We start from the raw sequence: 24,063 nt of genomic DNA, 5'->3' as shown, positions 1-24,063 counted from the left end.
TATATCTCGTTCTCTTATACCGCTATATCTCTATATCTTTATGGCTATAACTTTATATCTCTCAACAATATTTATGATACTTTTTACCGAACTATTCTCAGTTCATTGCGTTAAAGTAGCGATAAAGCCTACGGACATTACGCCCCAGATTTCACTATGACCGCGCAATTTAATGAAAATTGCACCTGTGGGCAGTGTTACAAAGCTCATATTTCTTAAAGCATGTAACTTAGGCCTACCCCGACTAGCCCATGTCCGTCCCGAAACCCAGACCATTCACCCTTGTGTGAGGTTAGCCCCTAGCGTCTGGCCTCCTTCTCTGAATAGACATCATACAGAAATGTGTTCTATTTCAGAACAGATATTTGAGTGCAAAGCTTGAATGGTGCCCAAATTATGTAATCACTGTAGACTCTACGAAATATGAAAGATTCGAACTTAGGCGGCCAATGTTTCCCCAATGGCTGAAGTAGTTGTTAAAGTGCTCGACAGCTATTGAGTAGATCCGGACCGCCTAGTTTCGAATCCTTGAGGAGTCATATAATTTACAGTGATATATACAAATGCAAGCTTAGGACTCCTTCCTCCATGTCAGATAAGCTGTGAATCACAATAATGTGTGTGTGTGTGTGTGTGTGTGTGTGTGTGTGTGTGTGTGTGTGTGTGTGTGTGTGTGTGTGTGTGTGTGTGTGTATAATTATACATATCAATATACATACATGAACAAAATATTAATCTATATCAATGTATATATATGAAACACAATTTAATGTCTACAGTACATGCATTTATTTCAACAGGTGGCGAAGTGAAAATGCCTTCAAAGATGCTACTTTACCTGACTATCACCATCCTGCTCAGTCCAGGTATGTGCTACTTTGTGTCTTTTGTGGGTAAGGGAGACTTATTGTACTTTATAGTTTGAACAGGGAACGTTCTGTAGCGTGTTACGTGACGGCGCAAGTTATGTAGGGAACTCTCGTTTGAGTGTTACTTTGCTGTGCTCCTGGTGCACGGAGCGCTGCTAGGGGTGTTAGATTAGTGTACTCTTTAAGTATTGAGCGCTAGTTTGAGTGCTACTTTGCTGTATTAAACGTGTAAGGATCGCTCATTTCGTGTGTTACGTTACTGTGCTCCTTGCACAGGGAACGCTCATTTACTTTCTTCATTACTGGGCTCTCTGTGTAGAGAGCTCTCATTTTGGGTGCTACTTAACGCTGCTCCTATTGTAGTGAGCGCTTATTCGATCCTCTATGTTCTAGTGCAAGTCTGTTTCCTGGTTGCCACAACATCAGGCTACTTGTCTTAAATTAAAATAGTAATACTTATTGAACAACTTCACTTGTATATATATATATATATATATATATATATATATATATATATATATATATATATATATGTCGTACCTAGTAGCCAGAACGCACTTCTCAGCCTACTATGCAAGGCCCGATTTGCCTAATAAGCCAAGTTTTCCTGAATTAATATATTTTTTCTAATTTTTTCTTATGAAATGATAAAGCTACCCATTTCATTATGTATGAGGTCAATTTTTTTTTATTGGAGTTAAAATTAACGTAGATATATGACCGAACCTAACCAACCCTACCTAACCTAACCTAACCTATCTTTATAGGTTAGGTTAGGTTAGGTAGGCGAAAAAGTTTGGTTAGTTTAGGTTAGGTAGGTTAGGTAGTCGAAAAACAATTAATTCATGAAAACTTGGCTTATTAGGCAAATTGGGCCTTGCATAGTAGGCTGAGAAGTGCGTTCCGGCTACTAGGTACGACATATATATATATATATATATATATATATATATATATATATATATATATATATATATATATATATATATATATATAAATGCATATAAGAACTCACACACACACACACACACAATTATATATATATATATATATATATATATATTGTGACGATAATCTCCTTCAAGAGATTGAGCCTGCTCTTCCCTCCAAAATTACGTCTTCACAATTATATAAAAAGACTATGGAAGAAATGTCCAACAACGACAACAACACCAGCACCAGCAAGGCTTGCCAGGGTGAGCAGAAACGTATGCATCCAGCCACCTGTTCGAACTCCAACCACCAAACTACCCGTTGATCGCTACGGCTCCGCTGATTGGTCGCCGGTCTGGCTGCACCTGCACTCGCCCCCAATACTACCTGATGTCTGGGGTCGCCCCAACATCAGTCCTCAGAATGTTCCGTGCTTTCGTAGCCAGCACTCCTCCCAGCTAGACGTTAGCGTGTACTGAGAGAGGTGGTGGCTTTAAGCCAATATTCCAGCACCTCCCACTTAACTTTTGTTGCACTTCTTGTTATTTTGCCTTAACGTAACTTTTCATTGTGTCATTTAAGTATTCTTATTATTTTGATTCATTGATTTTATTATACATATTTGTTTGTCCATATTTTCATGTTTTGATTTATTTAACGTAATTAAAATTTCATTGTTAAAGTTTTACTTGTGTTTTGTGTGTCTTCTCCTTACCTTACCACAGACGAAGTTCCAGTTTTTCTATTTTTTTTTATAACTATGTGACGAGGCCATACCCCTAGCCTTAAACAGCCGAACACCAACGCGTTACCGTCACAAGTTATATGGGGGCCTGTCCTAGGAGCTTAACTCAGGTACTGGTGCTAAGTGGTAATTTATGGTAAGCGTATTTAACTTTGTTAACGTAGCTTTACTATTTTTCATTCAATTTCATTTTTTATAAGGTGCGGTGTATTGTGCATTACGAGAGTAACATATAGTGAAGGTGAGACAACTTTGGATTACGTGGTGACTGTAGGCCGCAGTCATACTCTTAATTGGTCATCTCTCCCTCCTTGTTATTACTCGTATTTACCATCTATGTCCCTTGAATATTTCTCATTCTGACAGATCATCATATTGGTACCCTGGTACTGTGGTCTGCCCCGGGTCAAGAGTACCCAATCTTCTGCAATCTGACTGTAGGAGGACAAAGAGGGCCATAGTTCCTCTTGCTCGAACTTTAGTTGCTGAATTGGGACCTCAGCAGCAGTTCTCGTCACCAGTTGACACCTCGCACCCCTACACGTCAGTCAGAGATGATGATACATACAACGGTAGGGAATTAGCTTATTTTTTCAGAGCACAAAAGTTCGCTAATTCTGTAAGTATCATATTAAATTCAGTAGGAAAAACTTGCTTTATGTCCTATAGAGACTTGGCAAGGTATGCCTACATCCTTGGACTACCAATTTTACTTTTGAAGCATTTAACTGTTTCATTTGTTTTCGAAACTTTGTTTCATTTGTTAGTAGGATTTTCTTGCCCTTATTCTTACATGAGTACCGGGTACAAGATTTCCTGCGCCCTTGATTTAATTTAATCGTTTAATATCTTTCACTTAACGTTAATTGTTAAAGATCACACAGGATAGGTACCAGTTGCCACGTTGTCCTGTTTCTGACATTTCATTATTGAACATTCGTGTACCTTTATTTGCTAATTTCACCATGTTTCGTCTCCAAACTTTCCGTGCAAATCCAGCAGGTGAAATAGGGACTTTAAGTCGTGCCAAGAGGACTGAACTACAAACTCTTGCACATGAGTATCAACTAGAAGTTCCCTACCAAGCCAATAAAAATGACCTACACAACCTGTTGCTGGATTACTATTTAGAGCAAGGTAAGATAGACTCTGAAACTCATGAAACTTACTATATTGCAGAGAAAACTGACTTGGCTACGATGAAACTTAAACTAGAGCTGGCTAAGATTGAACGTGAGCAGCAAAGAGAAGCAGCTACCATACGAAGGGAAGAACAAGAACGCGAAGCTGCCTTGAGGAGAGAAGAACACGAACGTGGACTCGCCCTCCACGAACGTGAGGTCGCCTTGCTCCATGAACGTGAGAGAGTACAGCTTGAAACAAAACAACGCGAGTTGGAAATACAACGCGAACATGACAAGCAACAAGCAACTCTGGCTCTAGAGTGTCGTCAACGTGAAATCGCCTTGGAAACTTCCCACTTCACTCAACGCCAGCAAGCTACTGCCAATCTTCCCGTCAGTTTTAATATATCACATGCAAGTAAGTTAATGCCATCCTTTGTAGAAGCAGAAGTTGATGTGTTTTTCACCACCTTTGAAACCCTTGCTAATCAACTCAGTTGGCCTGTCGACCAATGGGCCACACTTCTCAGAGTCCATCTTACAGGTAGAGCTGCAGTCACACTCAGTACTTTGGCGTCTGAGAATGACTACTACACTCTGAAACAAGCAGTGTTAGACGCCTACCTACTTTCCACAGAAAGTTATAGAAGGAAATTCCGTGACCACCTGAAGGCAAGTACCACTACCTTCCTTGAGTTTGCTAACACGAAACGGAGGTATTTCATGAAATGGCTGGAAGCAGCACATGTCTCTACTTTTACAGAACTCGTCAACCTGATGCTTGTTGAAGAATTCTTGAGACGTGTGCCGCCTCCTGTCCGCCTCTACTTAGCAGATAAAGAAGAAACCGACTACCTGAAGTGTGCTAAGTCGGCTGACACTTACAGCCTCATCCACCGGCTGACACCTGAACCATCCTCCAGTAAGAAGTCGTGGTACAGTTACGAGAAGGTGAGCCCCGATCAAGCTGGTTCACAACTGTACTGCAAATATTGTAGACTCTATGGACATACCATAGACAAGTGTGGTAAGTCTCAATACAAGGGAACCACTGACCAACAACGACCCAAACCAACTCCTCCTAAGTCCGGTAAGCCTGTGATGAATGTTGGTGTTGATGTTAATGATCTTTCTCTTTTCAGTAACCACCTGTATACTGGAACTGTCTCTGCCAACGGTTCAAATCCGGAGGGACGTTTCAAATTGAAGATCTTGAGGGACACAGCGGCTCTACAATCGATCATCTTGAAGTCGGCTGTGCCCAACATAGTCTACACCGGGGAAACAGTCTTCATCACTGACCTCACTGCTACCACTCCATACCCTCTCGCCAGAGTCCACCTGGATTGTCCCTACGTGAACGGGGAAGTCCAAGTCGCCGTCAGGGAAAAGCCTTTTCCCATGCCTGGAGTGCAACTTCTCCTAGGCAACGACTTGGCAGAAGACCTGCAACCAACCAACCTGATCGTCATGGACAAACCCCAGGTGTGTAACTCTGTGCCAAGTAACCCTATTCTTGAGTATGTTCCAGCAGAGGTTCAAGAGAGTGATGATGTTTCTCCTCCGGTTCTCGTGACCACCCGTGCACAAGCCGCACGTCCACAGCCAGCTGACTCTACTGCTACCGCTGTCCCTCAAGACCCTCAGAAACTACCCCCGCATCTGACCAAGTTGGAGTTCCGTAAGTTGCAGAGGGAAGATCTTACTTTAACACCATTGTTTTTCCAGGCTGAGACTCAACCCGACAGTATTCCTGGGTTCTTCCTAGAGAACGACTTGCTCTACCGCAGATATAGACCCAGTAAACTGAAGGAGGAGGACGATTGGGCCAACACCGAACAACTTGTGATTCCCACCAGCCTGCGGCCCACTATTCTACACCTGGCCCACGGAGCATTCTCCCACTACGGCTTCAACAAGACTTACCATGGGATTCGTCAAGACTACTACTGGCCAGGTATGGTAAACAACGTCAAACAGTACGTAAAACAGTGTCATACATGTCAGATGGCAGGCAAACCGAACGTCTCCATTCCCAGAGCACCACTAATTCCCATACAGGTGCCTGCGGAACCTTTCCACAGACTCATAATAGACTGTGTTGGTCCTTTACCTCGGACCAGTTCAGGTAACGCCTACATCCTAACCATCCTATGTCCTACCACCAGATTTCCCATAGCAGTTCCAGTGAAGAACATCACGGCTGCTACGGTTATCAAACATCTACTGAAGATCTTCACTCAATACGGATTTCCCAGGGAGATTCAAAGTGACTGTGGCACCAACTTCACCAGTGATCTCTTCAAAAGGACACTGGAGGAGTTCAACATCAAACAGGTATTGTCCAGCCCCTATCATCCTGCTTCACAGGGTTCTCTTGAACGTAGTCATCAGACCATCAAAGCACTCTTGAAAAAGTTTTGTAGTGAAACCTCAAAGGATTGGGATAAGCAGATTGACCTAATAATGTGTATTTTCAGAAGTCTCCCCAATGAGTCCCTAGGAGTATCTCCTTATGAGATGCTCTACGGCCGTAAGTGCCGTACTCCCCTTAAGGCTTTCAAAGACTCTCTCAGAGATGCCACCTTCAGTGAGCATCAGAATGTGCCCCAGTTTCTTCAAAACCTTCAGCACATTCTAGAGAGAGTCCACCGCTTTGCCCATGATAATCTATTGAAAGCCCAGGTGAGAATGAAGACTCATTACGACCAGACCAGCAAAGTAAGAAAATTCAAGCCGGGAGACTTCGTCCTTGCTTATTTCCCTATCCCAGGTTCACCTTTACAAAACAGATTTTCAGGACCCTACTGCGTCAAAGAGTGCAGGAATAATAATAATTATGTGATAGAGACTCCAGATAGGCGGCGGAAGACCCAGCTGTGCCACGTCAACCTCCTGAAGCAATATAATGGTACTCCTCCCACTGTCTTGACTAATTATTCCACATTCACAGAACCCTACATCCACAGTGAGACCTTCCCAGCTTCTCCTCCCGAAAGCACTGACAAGGAGTCAGCGCTTTCTAATTCCGAAATCCTTAATGATCTTCCCAAATACTTTCAGGATAATCATAGTGCACCTCTCGTCAAGATCTTCAGAGAACATCAAGAGTTGTTCAGAGATGATCCCCAAGAGTGTAATGTTACCCAGCACGACATCCAACTGCTCCCCGACACCCGGCCGATTCGTCAACCCTTCTACCGAATCAGCCCGAGCAAGAAGGAAGTCATGCGTGCTGAGGTGCAATACCTCTTGGATCATGGACTGGCTACACCTTGTGAGTCCCCCTGGGCCTCACCTTGTATCTTGGTGCCCAAACCCCAAGGTAAGGTGCGGTTGTGCACTGACTATCAAAAACTGAACTCTGTCACTGTCAAGGATGCTTACCCCTTGCCAAGGATAGATGACATCCTTGATGCCATTGGTAGTGCCCAGTACTTGTCCCAAGTGGACTTGCTTAAGGGGTACTATCAAGTGTGTCTAACGGAGCGCGCTAAAGAGATATCTGCCTTCATCACTCCTTTTGGACTTTTCAGATATGAACGCCTTCCTTTCGGACTATGTAATGCCCCGGCCACCTTTCAAAGAGCTGTCAACCGTGTCATCCAGGGCTTGGATAACACATACGCCTACCTGGACGATATCGTCGTAGCCTCCAACTCCTGGAGTGAACATCTGCTCCAGCTGCGACGTCTGTTCTCCAAGCTCCTGACAGCCGGCCTCACCATCAACCTGGGCAAGTCCACTTTCGCGAAAGGTAAAGTGCGTTATCTGGGTCATGTTATTGGGAGTGGCAGCATAGCTCCGTTAGACTCACACACTCAAGCCATCCTACAGTATCCACAGCCTACCACCAGGAAGCAGCTCCTGCGCTTCCTTGGTCTTGCCTCTTACTACCGTAGGTTTGTGAGGAATTTCAGTACAGTCGCCACACCTCTAATTCTATTAACCAGTCCCAAGCAACGGTATAATTGGACCATACGGCAAACCGTTGCTTTTGAACAACTCAAATTCCTCCTCTGTTCTAACCCCATTCTCGCCTCTCCAGATATCACCAAGCCTTTCGTCCTTCATGTCGACGCCAGTGGTACCGGCGTTGGTGGTGTCCTGATGCAACAACGAGGCGAGGAGGTTCTACCTGTCAGCTACTACAGCTACAAACTGAAACCACACCAGAGGAACTACAGCACTATTGAAAAGGAGCTACTATCCATCGTCCTGAACCTCCAACACTTCGCTCCGTACCTACAAGGCGCCAGGTCTACCACCATCTTCTCAGACCACAACCCTCTCCGCTTCCTACATCAAGCCCAATTCACCAACCAGCGTCTTCTACGATGGGCTCTGTATTTACAAGACTTCAACCTGGAGATCCGCTATATCAAGGGTTCTGACAACACCATAGCCGATGCCCTCTCCAGAGTTTATGAAGTAGAAGCGACACCATCCATTACTCCACCAAATAACGACGTACTTCTTCCAGAACCGCAGGCTTCGGGGGAGAGTTGTGACGATAATCTCCTTCAAGAGATTGAGCCTGCTCTTCCCTCCAAAATTACGTCTTCACAATTATATAAAAAGACTATGGAAGAAATGTCCAACAACGACAACAACACCAGCACCAGCAAGGCTTGCCAGGGTGAGCAGAAACGTATGCATCCAGCCACCTGTTCGAACTCCAACCACCAAACTACCCGTTGATCGCTACGGCTCCGCTGATTGGTCGCCGGTCTGGCTGCACCTGCACTCGCCCCCAATACTACCTGATGTCTGGGGTCGCCCCAACATCAGTCCTCAGAATGTTCCGTGCTTTCGTAGCCAGCACTCCTCCCAGCTAGACGTTAGCGTGTACTGAGAGAGGTGGTGGCTTTAAGCCAATATTCCAGCACCTCCCACTTAACTTTTGTTGCACTTCTTGTTATTTTGCCTTAACGTAACTTTTCATTGTGTCATTTAAGTATTCTTATTATTTTGATTCATTGATTTTATTATACATATTTGTTTGTCCATATTTTCATGTTTTGATTTATTTAACGTAATTAAAATTTCATTGTTAAAGTTTTACTTGTGTTTTGTGTGTCTTCTCCTTACCTTACCACAGACGAAGTTCCAGTTTTTCTATTTTTTTTTATAACTATGTGACGAGGCCATACCCCTAGCCTTAAACAGCCGAACACCAACGCGTTACCGTCACAAGTTATATATATATATATATATATATATATATTATTATAGACTGTGGGTTGGTTGGTGTTGTCGTTGATTCTTCTCTATGGACAACCCAACCCACAACTCGGTAGAGTGCTTATACTAGGAGATCACCCTTGGCGCTTCTGGCTCTTGGAGAGGGGCTCAACGTCACACGTTTAGGGGATGCGGCTCCAACACTTAGCCTCGTTGTCACGTGCACACACCCACTCGAGCCGCAGTGACTACCCACTCTCTCCTCAGGTAATATGATCTCCTCGATCCCCTTTTGGCTTATTAGTATTACCTCCTACCCTGTCCACAGCAGTGGTTCTCGGTTCTTTCTCCCTTTCTCTCTCCTTCTTTACTACCTCCTGGGAAGCCTCACTAGGACAAGGGCTAACACCGGCAAATTGGAATACATTTACTGGACAGAGCACATACACAATACATACATACATATAATAATAATGAATCCTATACTCTATACTATTACAATCGGGTTGCACTCCAACACCATCAGAACTCTATTATCAGCTTATCAAGTGGTATCCTATCTCCTGGTTCACCACCTGATACTATCAACCTCCTCAAGTTGATCAAGTCTACATACACTGTTGCACCACCAGCAAGATAATATATATATAGAAAATCAGCATTTGAATGCAATAACATATACCAGTATAAATGTTCATTGATACACAACAATGATCAATCGATCACTGTCAGTCCTGGAACGCATACATCTGTAGGTAATCCAGCCTACGACTGTAACTCTAAACTTCAGTGTAAAACACTCCTTGACATCAGAATACCAACAATCACTCACCTCTCACTGCGTCTTGCACACTAATGACAACCAAACACTATCAACTCCCTACAAGTAATCCACCAGAACTTCCCCTTCCACCTCTGGAAGTTCACTACCCTGATCTCTTCAGGTTCTTCCGGGCTTCACTACCAGGATCCTCTGCAGCTCCTCCAGGCTGCTATCATGAAGTTTCCTTGAGTAACTACGGTGCTTCACCCTTCTGCTAGGTTCCTCCTCAGCTCTCTTGGCTGCTACACCACCTCTACAGAAGCACGTGACACTCCTCTTCACTGCTTCTCACAGCCCGAGGTACTCGCCTCCACTATCTTGGAGTCTCATCAGCTACTTCATCTGCTGGCTTCGAAGTTCTCAGCAACTTCTTCCCCAAAGAACAAACCACAGATCGACTGGTCGAGGGCGCTTCTTCCTCTGACGAGGCTTGGTCTGGGCGCTCCACGGCCCACAATAATGCCTCCGGGCGGCTTAATATTCACTAATTATCGCCCACGACTTGAGACCACACGTCCCCAGCTCGATTCCACAGCTGGCACGTCTGCACACTTCTCTTCTCTTAGAGATATATCACTAGGGGTTCCCTTCTGACGGGAGCTCAAACGGAGCGCGGCTTCCCCCTGCGATGTCTGGCACTCAAGTGAGGTCAAGGTCCTCCGGAAGCGAGCCTCACGCCTCCAGCAAAATGTCCACATCTCCTAGCCAGTCATTTATCTGTTTTCTTCTTCATTGCCCATAATGTCAAACTGTTATACATATCCAAGCAACTATTTTACATATGGGTTATCACCTCAATATTTGCTAGACCTTCTAGTTAGGTCAGGCTTGACGAATAACTCTCAAGGAGGGAGACTCGTTTCTCCTGCAGGCTGAGATCATAACAATATATATATATGACATTGTCAGACCACGGAGGAAAATTGAAACCGGAATTTCCTTAAGTACTTTCGTATATTATTACACTCCTCCCGAAGTGTATTAATATACGAAAGTACTTAAGGAAATTCCGGTTTCAATTTTCCTCCGTAGTCTGACAGTCACGTTTGTATTCACGTTTTTATTTTCGTGATATATATACACACACACACACATTATATATATATATATATATATATATATATATATATATATGTCGTACCTAATAGCCAGAACGCACTTCTCAGCCTACTATTCAAGGCCCGATTTGCCTAATAAGCCAAGTTTTCATGAATTAATGTTTTTTCGTCTACCTAACCTACCTAACCTAACCTAACCTAGCTTATTTTGGCTACCTAACCTAACCTTACCTATAAATATAGGTTAGGTTAGGTTAGGTAGGGTTGGTTAGGTTCGGTCATATATCTACGTTAATTTTAACTCCAATAAAAAAAAATTGACCTCATACATAGAGAAAAGGGTTGCTTTATCATTTCATAAGAAAAAAATTATAGTAAATATATTAATTCAGGAAAACTTGGCTTATTAGGCAAATTGGGCCTTGAATAGTAGGCTGAGAAGTGAGTTCTGGCTACTAGGTACGACATATATATATATATATATATATATATATATATATATATATATATATATATATATATATATATATATGTACTGCCATTGACCCTGCCATTGGACGACTCTCAGTGGGAGCAAGCAACCCTTTCTGTAAGACTCGGCGGTCTTGGTGTCCGCACAGCCTTTCAAATTGCTCTATCAGCCTTCCTTTCCTCCTCCCATGCATCGCACGACCTCGTCAGATATATTTTACCTGCAACCCTGAGAGATTCAGCAGGAATACACGACCTGCTTTCACTGAATGTTCAAATCAGTGGGATGTTCTTGCAGCCCCAGCAACCATTATAGAGCCAACAAAACAACAAAAACAGTCCGGCTGGGACCACCCTCTAGTGGAAAAAGTAGCTGATGCCATGTCAGCGTCGCAACATCAGACAAGAAGAAAGCCCGCCTCAGAGCAGTGCATGCCTCCCATGCAGGAGACTTCCTCCTAGCAGTACCCATGTCAGCAATGGGCACGCGCCTAGATCCAGAATCCCTTCGTGTAGCAGTGGCCCTCCGCCTTGGTGCCCCAATTCACACTGAATACAAGTGTATTTGCAACTGGGTGGAAGCAGACCAATACGGACTGCATGGGTTGCATTGCGGAAGCACAAAGGACTGGCATGCAAGACACAACGAGGTCAATGACATCATCAAGAGAAGCCTCGTCTCAGCTAGGTGCCCAGCGGAGGGAGAACCTCGCATCCTAGGGGTCCAAAACCCGGATTTCCCCGCACTTCGCCCTGATGGCATCACCATATACTCATGGAAGGAGGGTAGACAGTTGGTGTGGGACTACACATGTGTATCCACCCTGGCTGACACCTATGTACACTTCGGAGCTGATCAAGCAGGTGGGGCGGCCAACCACAGGGAAACAGCTAAATCACTCAAGTACAGGCGACTGGAAGGTCAATACCTCTTTGTTCCCATAGCGTCTGAGACGCATGGCCCCTGGGGCAAGAGTGCCTTGGGATTTCTCAAGGAATTAGGTTCCAAGCTCATTGACGTCACCAGAGACCCAAGGGCTTCCAGTTTTTTGTTTCAGAGTCTCAGTGTGGCGATCCAGAGGGAAAATGCTTGCTGCGTCCTCGGTTCCTGTCCAGAAGCGGAGGAGCTTCAAGAGATCCATAACCTTTAGGCATTTGTCTTGTATGTTTTGTAACCTTTAAATACACAATAAAGGAAAAAAAAAGGGGAAGGGGGTGGTAGGAGAAAAGCACACAGAAACTGTATTGGAGGGGACCTACATTCCCTCCAATGCGTTATGTGTGGTTTCCTCCGAGGCTATGGGTCCCCCTTCTTCCAGCCAGAGGTGGTACTCCCTTTTCTATATATATATATATATATATATATATATATATATATATATATATATATATATATATATATATATATATATATATAAATATATATATATATATATATATATATATATATATATATAACTGAAAACTCACACCCCAGAAGTGACTCGAACCCATACTCCCAGAAGCAACGCAACTGGTATGTACAAGACGCCTTAATCCACTTGACCATCACGACCGGACATAATGAGGTGATAGCCGAGGCTATATGAACCACCCCACCGCCGGCACTCGGATAGTTATCTTGGGCATAGCATTTTACCAAATCACCTCATTCTTTGGGGCACACGTGAGGAACACAAATGCGAACAAGCCTGAATGGTCCCCAGGACATATGCAACTGAAAACTCACACCCCAGAAGAGACTCGAACCCATACTCCCAGAAGCAACGCAACTGGTATGTACAAGACGCCTTAATCCACTTGACCATCACGACCGGACATAATGAGGTGATAGCCGAGGCTATATGAACCACCCCACCGCCGGCACTCGGATAGTTATCTTGGGCATAGCATTTTACCAAATCACCTCATTCTTTGGGGCACACGTGAGGAACACAAATGCGAACAAGCCTGAATGGTCCCCAGGACATATGCAACTGAAAACTCACACCCCAGAAGTGACTCGAACCCATACTCCCAGAAGCAACGCAACTGGTATGTACAAGACGCCTTAATCCACTTGACCATCACGACCGGACATAATGAGGTGATAGCCGAGGCTATATGAACCACCCCACCGCCGGCACTCGGATAGTTATCTTGGGCATAGCATTTTACCAAATCACCTCATTCTTTGGGGCACACGTGAGGAACACAAATGCGAACAAGCCTGAATGGTCCCCAGGACATATGCAACTGAAAACTCACACCCCAGAAGAGACTCGAACCCATACTCCCAGAAGCAACGCAACTGGTATGTACAAGACGCCTTAATCCACTTGACCATCACGACCGGACATAATGAGGTGATAGCCGAGGCTATATGAACCACCCCACCGCCGGCACTCGGATATTTATCTTGGGCATAGCATTTTACCAAATCACCTCATTCTTTGGGGCACACGTGAGGAACACAAATGCGAACAAGCCTGAATGGTCCCCAGGACATATGCAACTGAAAACTCACACCCCAGAAGTGACTCGAACCCATACTCCCAGAAGCAACGCAACTGGTATGTACAAGACGCCTTAATCCACTTGACCATCACGACCGGACATAATGAGGTGATGGCCGAGGCTATATGAACCACCCCACCGCCGGCACTCGGATAGTTATCTTGGGCATAGCATTTTACCAAATCACCTCATTCTTTGGGGCACACGTGAGGAACACAAATGCGAACAAGCCTGAATGGTCCCCAGGACATATGCAACTGAAAACTCACACCCCAGAAGTGACTCGAACCCATACTCCCAGAAGCAACGCAACTGGTATGTACAAGACGCCTTAATCCACTTGACCATCACGACCGGACATAATGAGGTGATAGCCGAGGCTATATGAACCACCCCACCGCCGGCACTCGGATAGTTATCTTGGGCATAGCATTTTACCAAATCACCTCATTCTTTGGGGCACACGTGAGGAACACAAATGCGAACAAGCCTGAATGGTCCCCAGGACATATGCAACTGAAAACTCACACCCCAGAAGTGACTCGAACCCATACTCCCAGAAGCAACGCAACTGGTATGTACAAGACGCCTTAATCCACTTGACCATCACGACCGGACATAATGAGGTGATAGCCGAGGCTATATGAACCACCCCACCGCCGGCACTCGGATAGTTATCTTGGGCATAGCATTTTACCAAATCACCTCATTCTTTGGGGCACACGTGAGGAACACAAATGCGAACAAGCCTGAATGGTCCCCAGGACATATGCAACTGAAAACTCACACCCCAGAAGTGACTCGAACCCATACTCCCAGAAGCAACGCAACTGGTATGTACAAGACGCCTTAATCCACTTGACCATCACGACCGGACAATAATGAGGTGATAGCCGAGGCTATTTGAACCACCCCACCGCCGGCACTCGGATAGTTATCTTGGGCATAGCATTTTACCAAATCACCTCATTCTTTGGGGCACACGTGAGGAACACAAATGCGAACAAGCCTGAATGGTCCCCAGGACAATATGCAATATTGTCCCCAGGACAATATGATGGTCAAGTGGATTAAGGCGTCTTGTACATACCAGTTGCGTTGCTTCTGGGAGTATGGGTTCGAGTCACTTCTGGGGTGTGAGTTTTCAGTTGCATATTGTCCTGGGGACCATTCAGGCTTGTTCGCATTTGTGTTCCTCACGTGTGCCCCAAAGAATGAGGTGATTTGGTAAAATGCTATGCCCAAGATAACTATCCGAGTGCCGGCGGTGGGGTGGTTCAAATAGCCTCGGCTATCACCTCATTATTGTCCGGTCGTGATGGTCAAGTGGATTAAGGCGTCTTGTACATACCAGTTGCGTTGCTTCTGGGAGTATGGGTTCGAGTCACTTCTGGGGTGTGAGTTTTCAGTTGCATATGTCCTGGGGACCATTCAGGCTTGTTCGCATTTGTGTTCCTCACGTGTGCCCCAAAGAATGAGGTGATTTGGTAAAATGCTATGCCCAAGATAACTATCCGAGTGCCGGCGGTGGGGTGGTTCATATAGCCTCGGCTATCACCTCATTATGTCCGGTCGTGATGGTCAAGTGGATTAAGGCGTCTTGTACATACCAGTTGCGTTGCTTCTGGGAGTATGGGTTCGAGTCACTTCTGGGGTGTGAGTTTTCAGTTATATATATATATATATATATATATATATATATATATATATATATATATATATATATATATATATATATATATATATATATATATATATATATATATATATATATATATATAATCATTTTAGAGTAGCGAGGCGGGTCGAGAAAGTGAATATTAACTCAACTTGACACATGAGTGTTGAGTGAGGTGAGGTGAGGAGCGAGGGGAGAGGGTGGGAGGCGTGAGGATGACCCTTGAGTACAAAGGAGTCAACAGGTAAGAGATAGCGAGAAGGCCAGTGGTGGGGTGTGATGGGGGGGGGTGGGAGGAAGAGGAAGAGGTGATGATGCGGGGGATGTAAATGTTAGATAAGGCTGGAATAGACGAGGTGAAATTATGCTTGAGGTGAACTCGATTTAGTAAATAAGAGAGAGAGAGAGGGGGGGGGGGTAGGGAAAGGACAACATCCTTACACACACCAACACCACATAAACATGTAAAATAATACACAACCAACACCAGTTCAGACCAGACTGCTAAAATGCCAGCACCTTTACCAACTATTCCCTCAAACGTACAAAAATGAACTGTTGGACTCGAAGTAAAGGGCACGAAAATTTATAAACCCAAAAACCATAGTTGTTCCTAGGCCTAGCACAGTACATATATGTACTATACATTAGGCCTAAGAGAGCGGATACTAGAGAGATACTTGAATAGATTAAATGAGTTCAATAGACACATTTCCATTTTCTTAATGTATCATTTGTGCTAATTCTAACATATAAAGCGGGAACTTCTCTGAGTCTAACAGTGTATTTTTGTACGTTTGGGCAAATTGTCGTTGTAAGTACCGTCAGTGTAGCGGGATCCGCTCACACGAGCACTTTAAGAAACTTTATTATCTGTTAATGGTCGTGCAAGTGGAACTTTGGCCCGGAAGTGTGTGTGTCCAAACGTAAGGGCTTCACAGGCGGTGAGGCCCTCACACTCTACCAGCCCCAGCCCTCACACTCTACCAGTCCCAGCCCTCACACTCTACCAACCCCAGCCCTCACACTCTACCAGTCCCAGCCCTCACACTCTACCAGCCCCAGCCCTCACACACTTCCAGTCCCAGCCCTCACACTCCTCCAGCGGAAGGAAGACTTGTTTTTCCTTCATATATCCAAAAAACATTCCAATATAATATTTTAAATAGTAGGAGATACCAGGAGAATTGTTTATGAATCCCACTAATATATTTAAACAAATTCATAGTAAACAAAGACTATGGACTTTGAAAAAAATAACATTAAAAAAAATATTTAAATAACAAAATATTTAAAAAAACAAAAACAAATAACTTGGGGGTGATTTGCTGCAGTTAAGAAAAAAACTTAGTTACAGAATATAATTTCTGTTGTAAAGGTGCTGTTGATAGTGTTTAACTGTTGTAAATGTTCTGTTGATAGTGTTTAACTGCTGTTGATGTTGTGTTCATAGTGTTTTTCTGATGTAAATATTCTGTTGATAGTGTTTTTCTGATGTGATGCAAATGTTCATTTGATAGTATTTTTCTTATGTAAATATGCTGTTGATAGTGTTTTTCTGATATAAATGTTTTGTTAATAGTGTTTTTCTGATATAAATGTTTTGTTAATAGTGTTTTTCTGATGTAAATGTGCTGTTGATAGTGTTTTTCTGATATAAATGTTTTGTTGATAGTGTTTTTCTGATGAAAATGTGCTGTTGATACAGTTTAGCTAATGCTGATGTAGCTTTTCAGATGTTTTTTCTTATGTTTATGTAAGAGCATTGATGTTTACGATGGGTGAATGTGGCGTAGCTTGCTTATGGGTGTTTTTTGCTATGTTGAAGTTGGTTGACTGGAGATGTCAGGTTATTGATATTAGTGTGTTTTGGTTGGAACTAATTATTGTGTGTTGTAATGATGGTAATTTTGTCATTGCCTTCAAAATCTTAGCTATCTGTTGCGTAAATATTTGACCGCTTTTTCGCTACTTTCAAACAACGAAAATCTAAATTTTACGAGTGTTAATTATTTGGTTATATATTTTTTGGCTAGTGTGATTTTTTTTAATTTCTTTGTGGTACATTGTAATAAATTCACAATGAAATTTTGTATTTTTATTTAAATTTTATCCAGTACAAAGATGGTCGATTAATGTAACCTTTTGTTAATTAATTATTCTCCAACGACAGGATTACAATAATATATTCACTGCCTTATCATTAGGAATTTATTCTCGATTTGCATTTATTTCTGTATTAATTCTTTATTTAAACAACTGTCATACTGAAATTATTTTGGAAATGCGGAAGCTGTATCTCCGGAATTATTATCCTGGAATTAAGAAACTCTTCGTTTGAGACGACCGAGTCTAAGGTCTACGGAGGACGTTGCAGAACATTGCGAAATATTGTCAATTGCAGCGTGTGTGCAATCACCTAGTTGTACTAACCTAGTTGTGCTTCCGGGGGAGTTGAGCTTCGACTTTTTTGGTCTCGCCACTCAACTGTCAATCAACCGGTGTACAAATTCTTTATACTTATGTGTGTGTGTGTGTGTGTGTGTGTGTGTGTGTGTGTGTGTGTGTGTATGTGTGTGTGTGTGTGTGTGTGTGTGTGTGTGTGTATGTGTGTGTGTGTGTGTGTGTGTGTGTGTGTGTGTGTGTGTGTGTGTGTGTGTATGTGTACTCACCTATATGTGCTTGCAGGATCGAGCATTGACTCTTGGATCCCGTGTGTGTGTGTGTGTGTGTGTGTGTGTGTGTGTGTGTGTGTGTGTGTGTGTGTGTGTGTGTGTGTGTGTGTGTGTGTGTGTGTGAGTGTGTGTGTATGTGTACTCACCTATATGTGCTTGCAGGATCGAGCATTGACTCTTGGATCCCGTGTGTGTGTGTGTGTGTGTGTGTGTGTGTGTGTGTGTGTGTGTGTGTGTGTGTGTGTGTGTGTGTGTGTGTGTGTGTGTGTGTGTGCGTGTGTATGTGTATCACCTCTTTTATTTCTGTTTCATTAGCGTGTTCGCCATACATCCAAACACACATCCTGTTAAACCGGGTCGATTTAAATCCTCAATGCACGTGTAAGCTTAAACACCTGGGATTAATACATGACTTGGATTAAAGAAGGTTAGAAGTCACGTATATTCTAAGCCAGTCTTGTATTTTGTTATAGAAACTGAGTTGAAATGCAACACTGACATAGAAATCATGAAATTGCTCAGTTTTGGTGTAGTTATGAAATTGTTCAGTTTTGGGGTAGTTATGAAATTGTTCAGTTTTGGTGTAGTTGTGTAGTTATTGAGCAGTTGTAGAGTTACGTATTTGTTGTGTAGTTAGTTGTTGTGGAGTTGTGTTGTTGTTGTGCAGTTATTGTGGGATCTTGTAGCTGTTGTGTGAGGTCTGTAGTTGTTCAGAGGTTATGAAGTTGTACAGTTGCGATGTAGTTTTAGTGTAGTTGATGTGTATTGTTGTGGAGTGGTTGTGGAGTTGTTGTAAAGTTGTGTAGCTTTTGTGTGTTGTATAGTTATTGTGTAGTTAGTTTGTAGTTGTGTATTTCTAGTAGTTATGTAATTGTCCAGTTCTGTAGGTGTTTAAATTTTGCAGTTGTGCAGTTTTAACAGCTGTTGTGTATGTGTGTAGTTGTTGTGTAGGTGTGTAGTTGTTGTGTAGGTGTGTAGTTGTTGTGTAGGTGTGTAGTTGTTGTGTAGGTGTGTAGTTGTCGTGTAGGTGTGTAGTTGTTGTGTAGGTGTGTAGTTGTTGCGTAGGTGTGTAGTTGTTGTGTAGGTGTGTAGTTGTTGTGTAGGTGTGTAGTTGTTGTGTAGGTGTGTAGTTGTTGTGTAGGTGTGTAGTTGTCGTGTAGGTGTGTAGTTGTCGTGTAGGTGTGTAGTTGTTGTGTAGGTGTGTAGTTGTTGTGTAGGTGTGTAGTTGTTGTGTAGGTGTGTAGTTGTCGTGTAGGTGTGTAGTTGTTGTGTAGGTGTGTAGTTGTTGCGTAGGTGTGTAGTTGTTGTGTAGGTGTGTAGTTGTTGTGTAGGTGTATAGTAGTCGTTTAGGTGTGTAGTTGTCGTGTAGTTGTTTTGTAATTATCGTGAAGTTTAAGGAAAGGGTATTACTTCTTATCCCCCCATTCTTATTTCTCCCTCCCTCCCCTCCCTCCCTTCCCTTCCTCCCTAACCCTCCCTTTATCCCCCCAACATTTGTCTGCTTCAGTTTTAACATTTTATTTTAAACCTCCTCAACCCCCCCCCCCCCCTCCAATACCTCCACTTCCCTATACTAAGCTCCACCAACCACCTTCATAAAGCAAAAAAAAATTAAAAAAAAATCTAGAAAGTTTCTTTAAAAACAAAAAACTCCAAAAAACTTTCTTTAAAAACTAATCCCTAATACCACCCCCCCCTCTCACCGCCCCCCCCCCCCCAACACTCTCCTGGCAGCGTAATAACTTTGGTGGGTAAATTGCCTCGCAGGTAGTTGTAACTACTGTAATTATTTCAGTGGATTTATGTCCAATGGTAGCCTTTAAGTTTAGGGTTCATTAATCCCGCCCAAATCCGTCGGGGGGTTAGGGATTAACCTAGAAAATGGGCGGCTGTGCATCGCTACTCGAGTCTGCGCATAGTGAGCATGAAGGTGGGATTAATATATATATATATATATATATATATATATATATATATATATATATATATATATATATATATATATATATATATATATATAATTATATATATATATATATATGTCGTACCTAGTAGCCAGAACTCACTTCTCAGCCTACTATTCAAGGCCCGATTTGCCTAATAAGCCAAGTTTTCCTGAATTAATATATTTACTATAATTTTTTTCTTATGAAATGATAAAGCAACCCTTTTCTCTATGTATGAGGTCAATTTTTTTTTATTGGAGTTAAAATTAACGAAGATATATGACCGAACCTGACCAACCCTACCTAACCTAACCTAACCTATATTTATAGGTAAGGTTAGGTTAGGTAGCCAAAAAAAGCTAGGTTAGGTTAGGTTAGGTAGGTTAGGTAGACGAAAAAACATTAATTCATGAAAACTTGGCTTATTAGGCAAATCGGGCCTTGAATAGTAGGCTGAGAAGTGCGTTCTGGCTATTAGGTACGACATATATATATATATATATATATATATATATATATATATATATATATATATAATTATATATATAATTATATATATATATATATATATATATATATATATATATATATATATATATAATTATATATATATATTTATATATATATATATATATATATATATATATATATATATATATATAATTATATATATATATATATATATATATATATATATATATTATATATATATATATATATATATATATATATATATATATATAATTATATATATATATATATATATATATATATATATATATATATATATATATATATATATATTGTTGGGGGTTTCACCTCTCTATTATTCTCTACCCTTACTCTGGGGTGAGCAATAGTTACGCTCAAGGTAACTCACCGTAGCCCTGCGGGTCTTCCCTCGATCCTCACGGCGCCACTGCACGCCAGAAGAGTCTCCCAGTCAATCTTAACGGCCTCTTATTAAGAAAGAGTGAGAACACGACTCGTTCACCTCGACTGTCGTGTGCCCTCCCCAACAATAGGGCTCTACAGTTAAACACAAGATCGCCAACTGGTGTTTAAGGTGGCCAGTAACACCCTCAGTGGACTGGTGTATTCAGTGGTAGCCTTGGCAAGGTCACACTCAAAGATCAGGAATCAGGCAGGTACTTATTGTTATCACTCTATGCTTACAGGTATAGTATAGCCACAAGATCAATGGAGGGGATGATAAAAACACAAAGAGAGTTTTGTATTTTACTTAAAATGTATGAAAGATGTCACAAGGCCACACAATAATCATAAATCAACTGATCCTGACTCGGCCGGTAATTCCCACGGATATTATGCGATCACTAGAGGGCAACACTCTCCCCCTCCTCATCAAGTGTCAAGAACAGCTGATCGCAATGGCCTCTCCGCGCGAACTTTGCTTGTTTTCTAGATTCACGCGCGCTGTTCCTTTAAATTTTCCAATATTACTAGAAACTCGCACACTCGATATTGGCACAAATAAACCGTATTACTCAGTTACACTGTACTCAGGCTCAAACAGTCTTTTCTACAATCAATGCTATAATGATTCACTGTAATGGCTTCACATTGTTATTTATCCAACAATATATTATGAAATATTAACACTGGAGTTTTCAGTACTTTCTCTCGTGGGCGATAACGCAATAATTCACTGTACTCACAAATGATTATTCACTGAATGAACATAGACATATATATGGTATATAAATCAATCATCAATACATGGAAAATAAATAGTTTCTGGGCACATAGCCTAACCTCCAAATACTGGCATAATATTACATATAATTTACCCCTATATGTTCATATCAAAATCTATAGAAAGATATACACAACACAGTAAATTTATCACTGGTTCCTGGTGCCTGTACACACCAATAATCAACATGAATAATACAAGTACTCTTGATAGTACTGTCTAGCACACTGGTGCTTTACCGTGACATAGGTGAGACTTGCTCACGACATATAAAATCTTCGGGCTAGATAATATAGCCAAATAATATAGCTAACTAAAGGGGAATGGGGAGGGAACTAGAACCACCTACTTCACCCTATCCTCCGATGAGAGTCGAGATGTAGCTCCTGGTCCTCGTGTCGGGAACGCCCCCACACTACACGTCGTCGTGTCCTACCAGAGCCTCTCGTCGTCCCACCGTTTAGCGCGTCGTCTCCGTGCCTCCTCACTGCAGGTCCGTCCTCCTCCTTGACTTCTTGAAGGTTGGAGTCGGTCTCCTGGCCGTCGTCTTCTCCCAGCAACGGCTGTCGCCTACGTCTCAGCTACAGTCGTTCGGTTTCCCCAAATAGTCCTCTCTTCCTCAGCTACCCAGTGGCTCTGTCAGCCACTACGCTGTCACAAACTGGTGAATTGCCACAGACGTCAATATACGTCACTGCACGGCTTCACTGCTACTGGCACAGTACCTGACTGGAGCACTTGTTGCTCAAATAACCGTCAATTCCCTCTTCTGGTTCAACACATGAACTATGGAAGACTTCTCAGAGTACTGGCGGACTTCAGGTGACGCGTAAATCCACGGTAGTGGGAAACAGCTGTCCGACAGATAGGACCACTCGTCGCACGTCCGACCTCTATGACGTGTCGTGTCTGACTGCTGGCGCCAGCCCGGCGCGCTGGCCGGACCCCCTTCCTTCGTGACGTCACTTTCGCCACGGGAGGTTTTCATTGGCTCCCGGTGCCACACTGCCGTCGGTGACCAATCCGGTGCCACTGACGTCACACGGTTTTGGCGGGAGATCAGGGAAGCCAGCGCCATCTTGGCTCCCTAAAGGGCCTAAACCACAGGCCAAAATATTACTATTTCACAAATTTCTCGGCTCTCCGAGAACACTTCACTCTCTCCCATATATCCAATTGTAGCCTGCAACGTAGAGAACGCTTGGGAAAAGTAGACATGACTCTTACTGCAGGCGTGGGAGAATTATAAGGGGGGGGAACTCCGTCACAATATATATATATATATAATTATATATATATATATTTATATATATATATATATATATATATATATATATATATATATATATATATATATATATATATATATATATATATTACACACACACACTGTGTGTGTGTGTGTGTGCTTTTGTAATTACTTTTGTCGTGTAATTGTTGTGTGGTTTTATTATTTTTTTTTTTGCAAGAGAGAGTGAGAGGGGCTTTTGTTGCGACCGCTTGAGCATGAGTGCTGGAGGGATTTATTAATCTCTACCCGCTTGTGTTCGTGTAAGCTAACGTGGACTTCATGATTTCTGGAAAGTAAAGTCTCTTATTTGTGTGTTATTAAGTCTTGTTAACGAGTTTCAGCTCTATTGTTTTCTTTAGATTGAACGGTCTCCTTGCTTGATACAGAAGAACTGCTGCTTTTAGACTCCCTCAGCTGTATTAAACATGCTACAGGTGAACCACCTCTATCAAACATGCTACAGGTAAACCACCTGTACCAAACATGCTACAGGAGAACCACCACCACCAAACATGCTACAGGAGAACCACCACTACCAAACATGCTACAGGTGAACCACCACCACCAAACATGCTACAGGAGAACCACACCTACCAAACATGCTACAGGTGAACCACCACTACCAAACATGCTACAGGTGAACCACCACTACCAAACATGCTACAGGTGAACCACCACTACCAAACATGCTACAGGAGAACCCCCTCTACCAAACAGGCTACAGGAGAACCTCCACTACCAAACATGCTACAGGTGAACCTCCACTAACAAACATGCTACAGGTGAACCACCACTACCAAACATGCTACAGGAGAACCACCTCTACCAAAAATGCTACAGGAGAACCACCACCACCAAACATGCTGCAGGTGAACCACCTCTACCAAACATGCTACAGATGAACCACCACTACCAAACATGCAACAGGAGAACCACCTCTACCAAAAAAGCTACAGGAGAACCACCACCACCAAACATGCTACAAGTGAACCACCTCTACCAAACATGCTACAGGAGAACCACCACTACCAAACATGCTACATGTGAACCACC

The 24,063-nt window shown here is 42.7% G+C and overlaps 1 protein-coding gene across 1 annotated transcript in view; it reads left to right on the top strand.

The window, feature by feature from the left end:
* The window catches only part of LOC138359779 (nephrin-like), a 77,065-nt gene that overhangs the window by 3,219 nt on the left and 49,783 nt on the right, over nucleotides 1–24,063 (top strand). Inside the window, exon 2 of the mRNA XM_069319476.1 lies at nucleotides 801–866. Within this exon, the coding sequence (XP_069175577.1) occupies nucleotides 801–866 (66 nt within the window). The remainder of the gene's footprint in view (nucleotides 1–800; nucleotides 867–24,063) is intronic.

This window comes from Procambarus clarkii, chromosome 8 (genome assembly GCF_040958095.1).
Source record: "Procambarus clarkii isolate CNS0578487 chromosome 8, FALCON_Pclarkii_2.0, whole genome shotgun sequence".
Taxonomy (NCBI): Eukaryota; Metazoa; Arthropoda; class Malacostraca; order Decapoda; family Cambaridae; genus Procambarus; species Procambarus clarkii.
The sequence above is the reverse complement of the archived record's forward strand: the minus strand, read 5'-3'. Positions and strand labels throughout refer to the sequence as shown.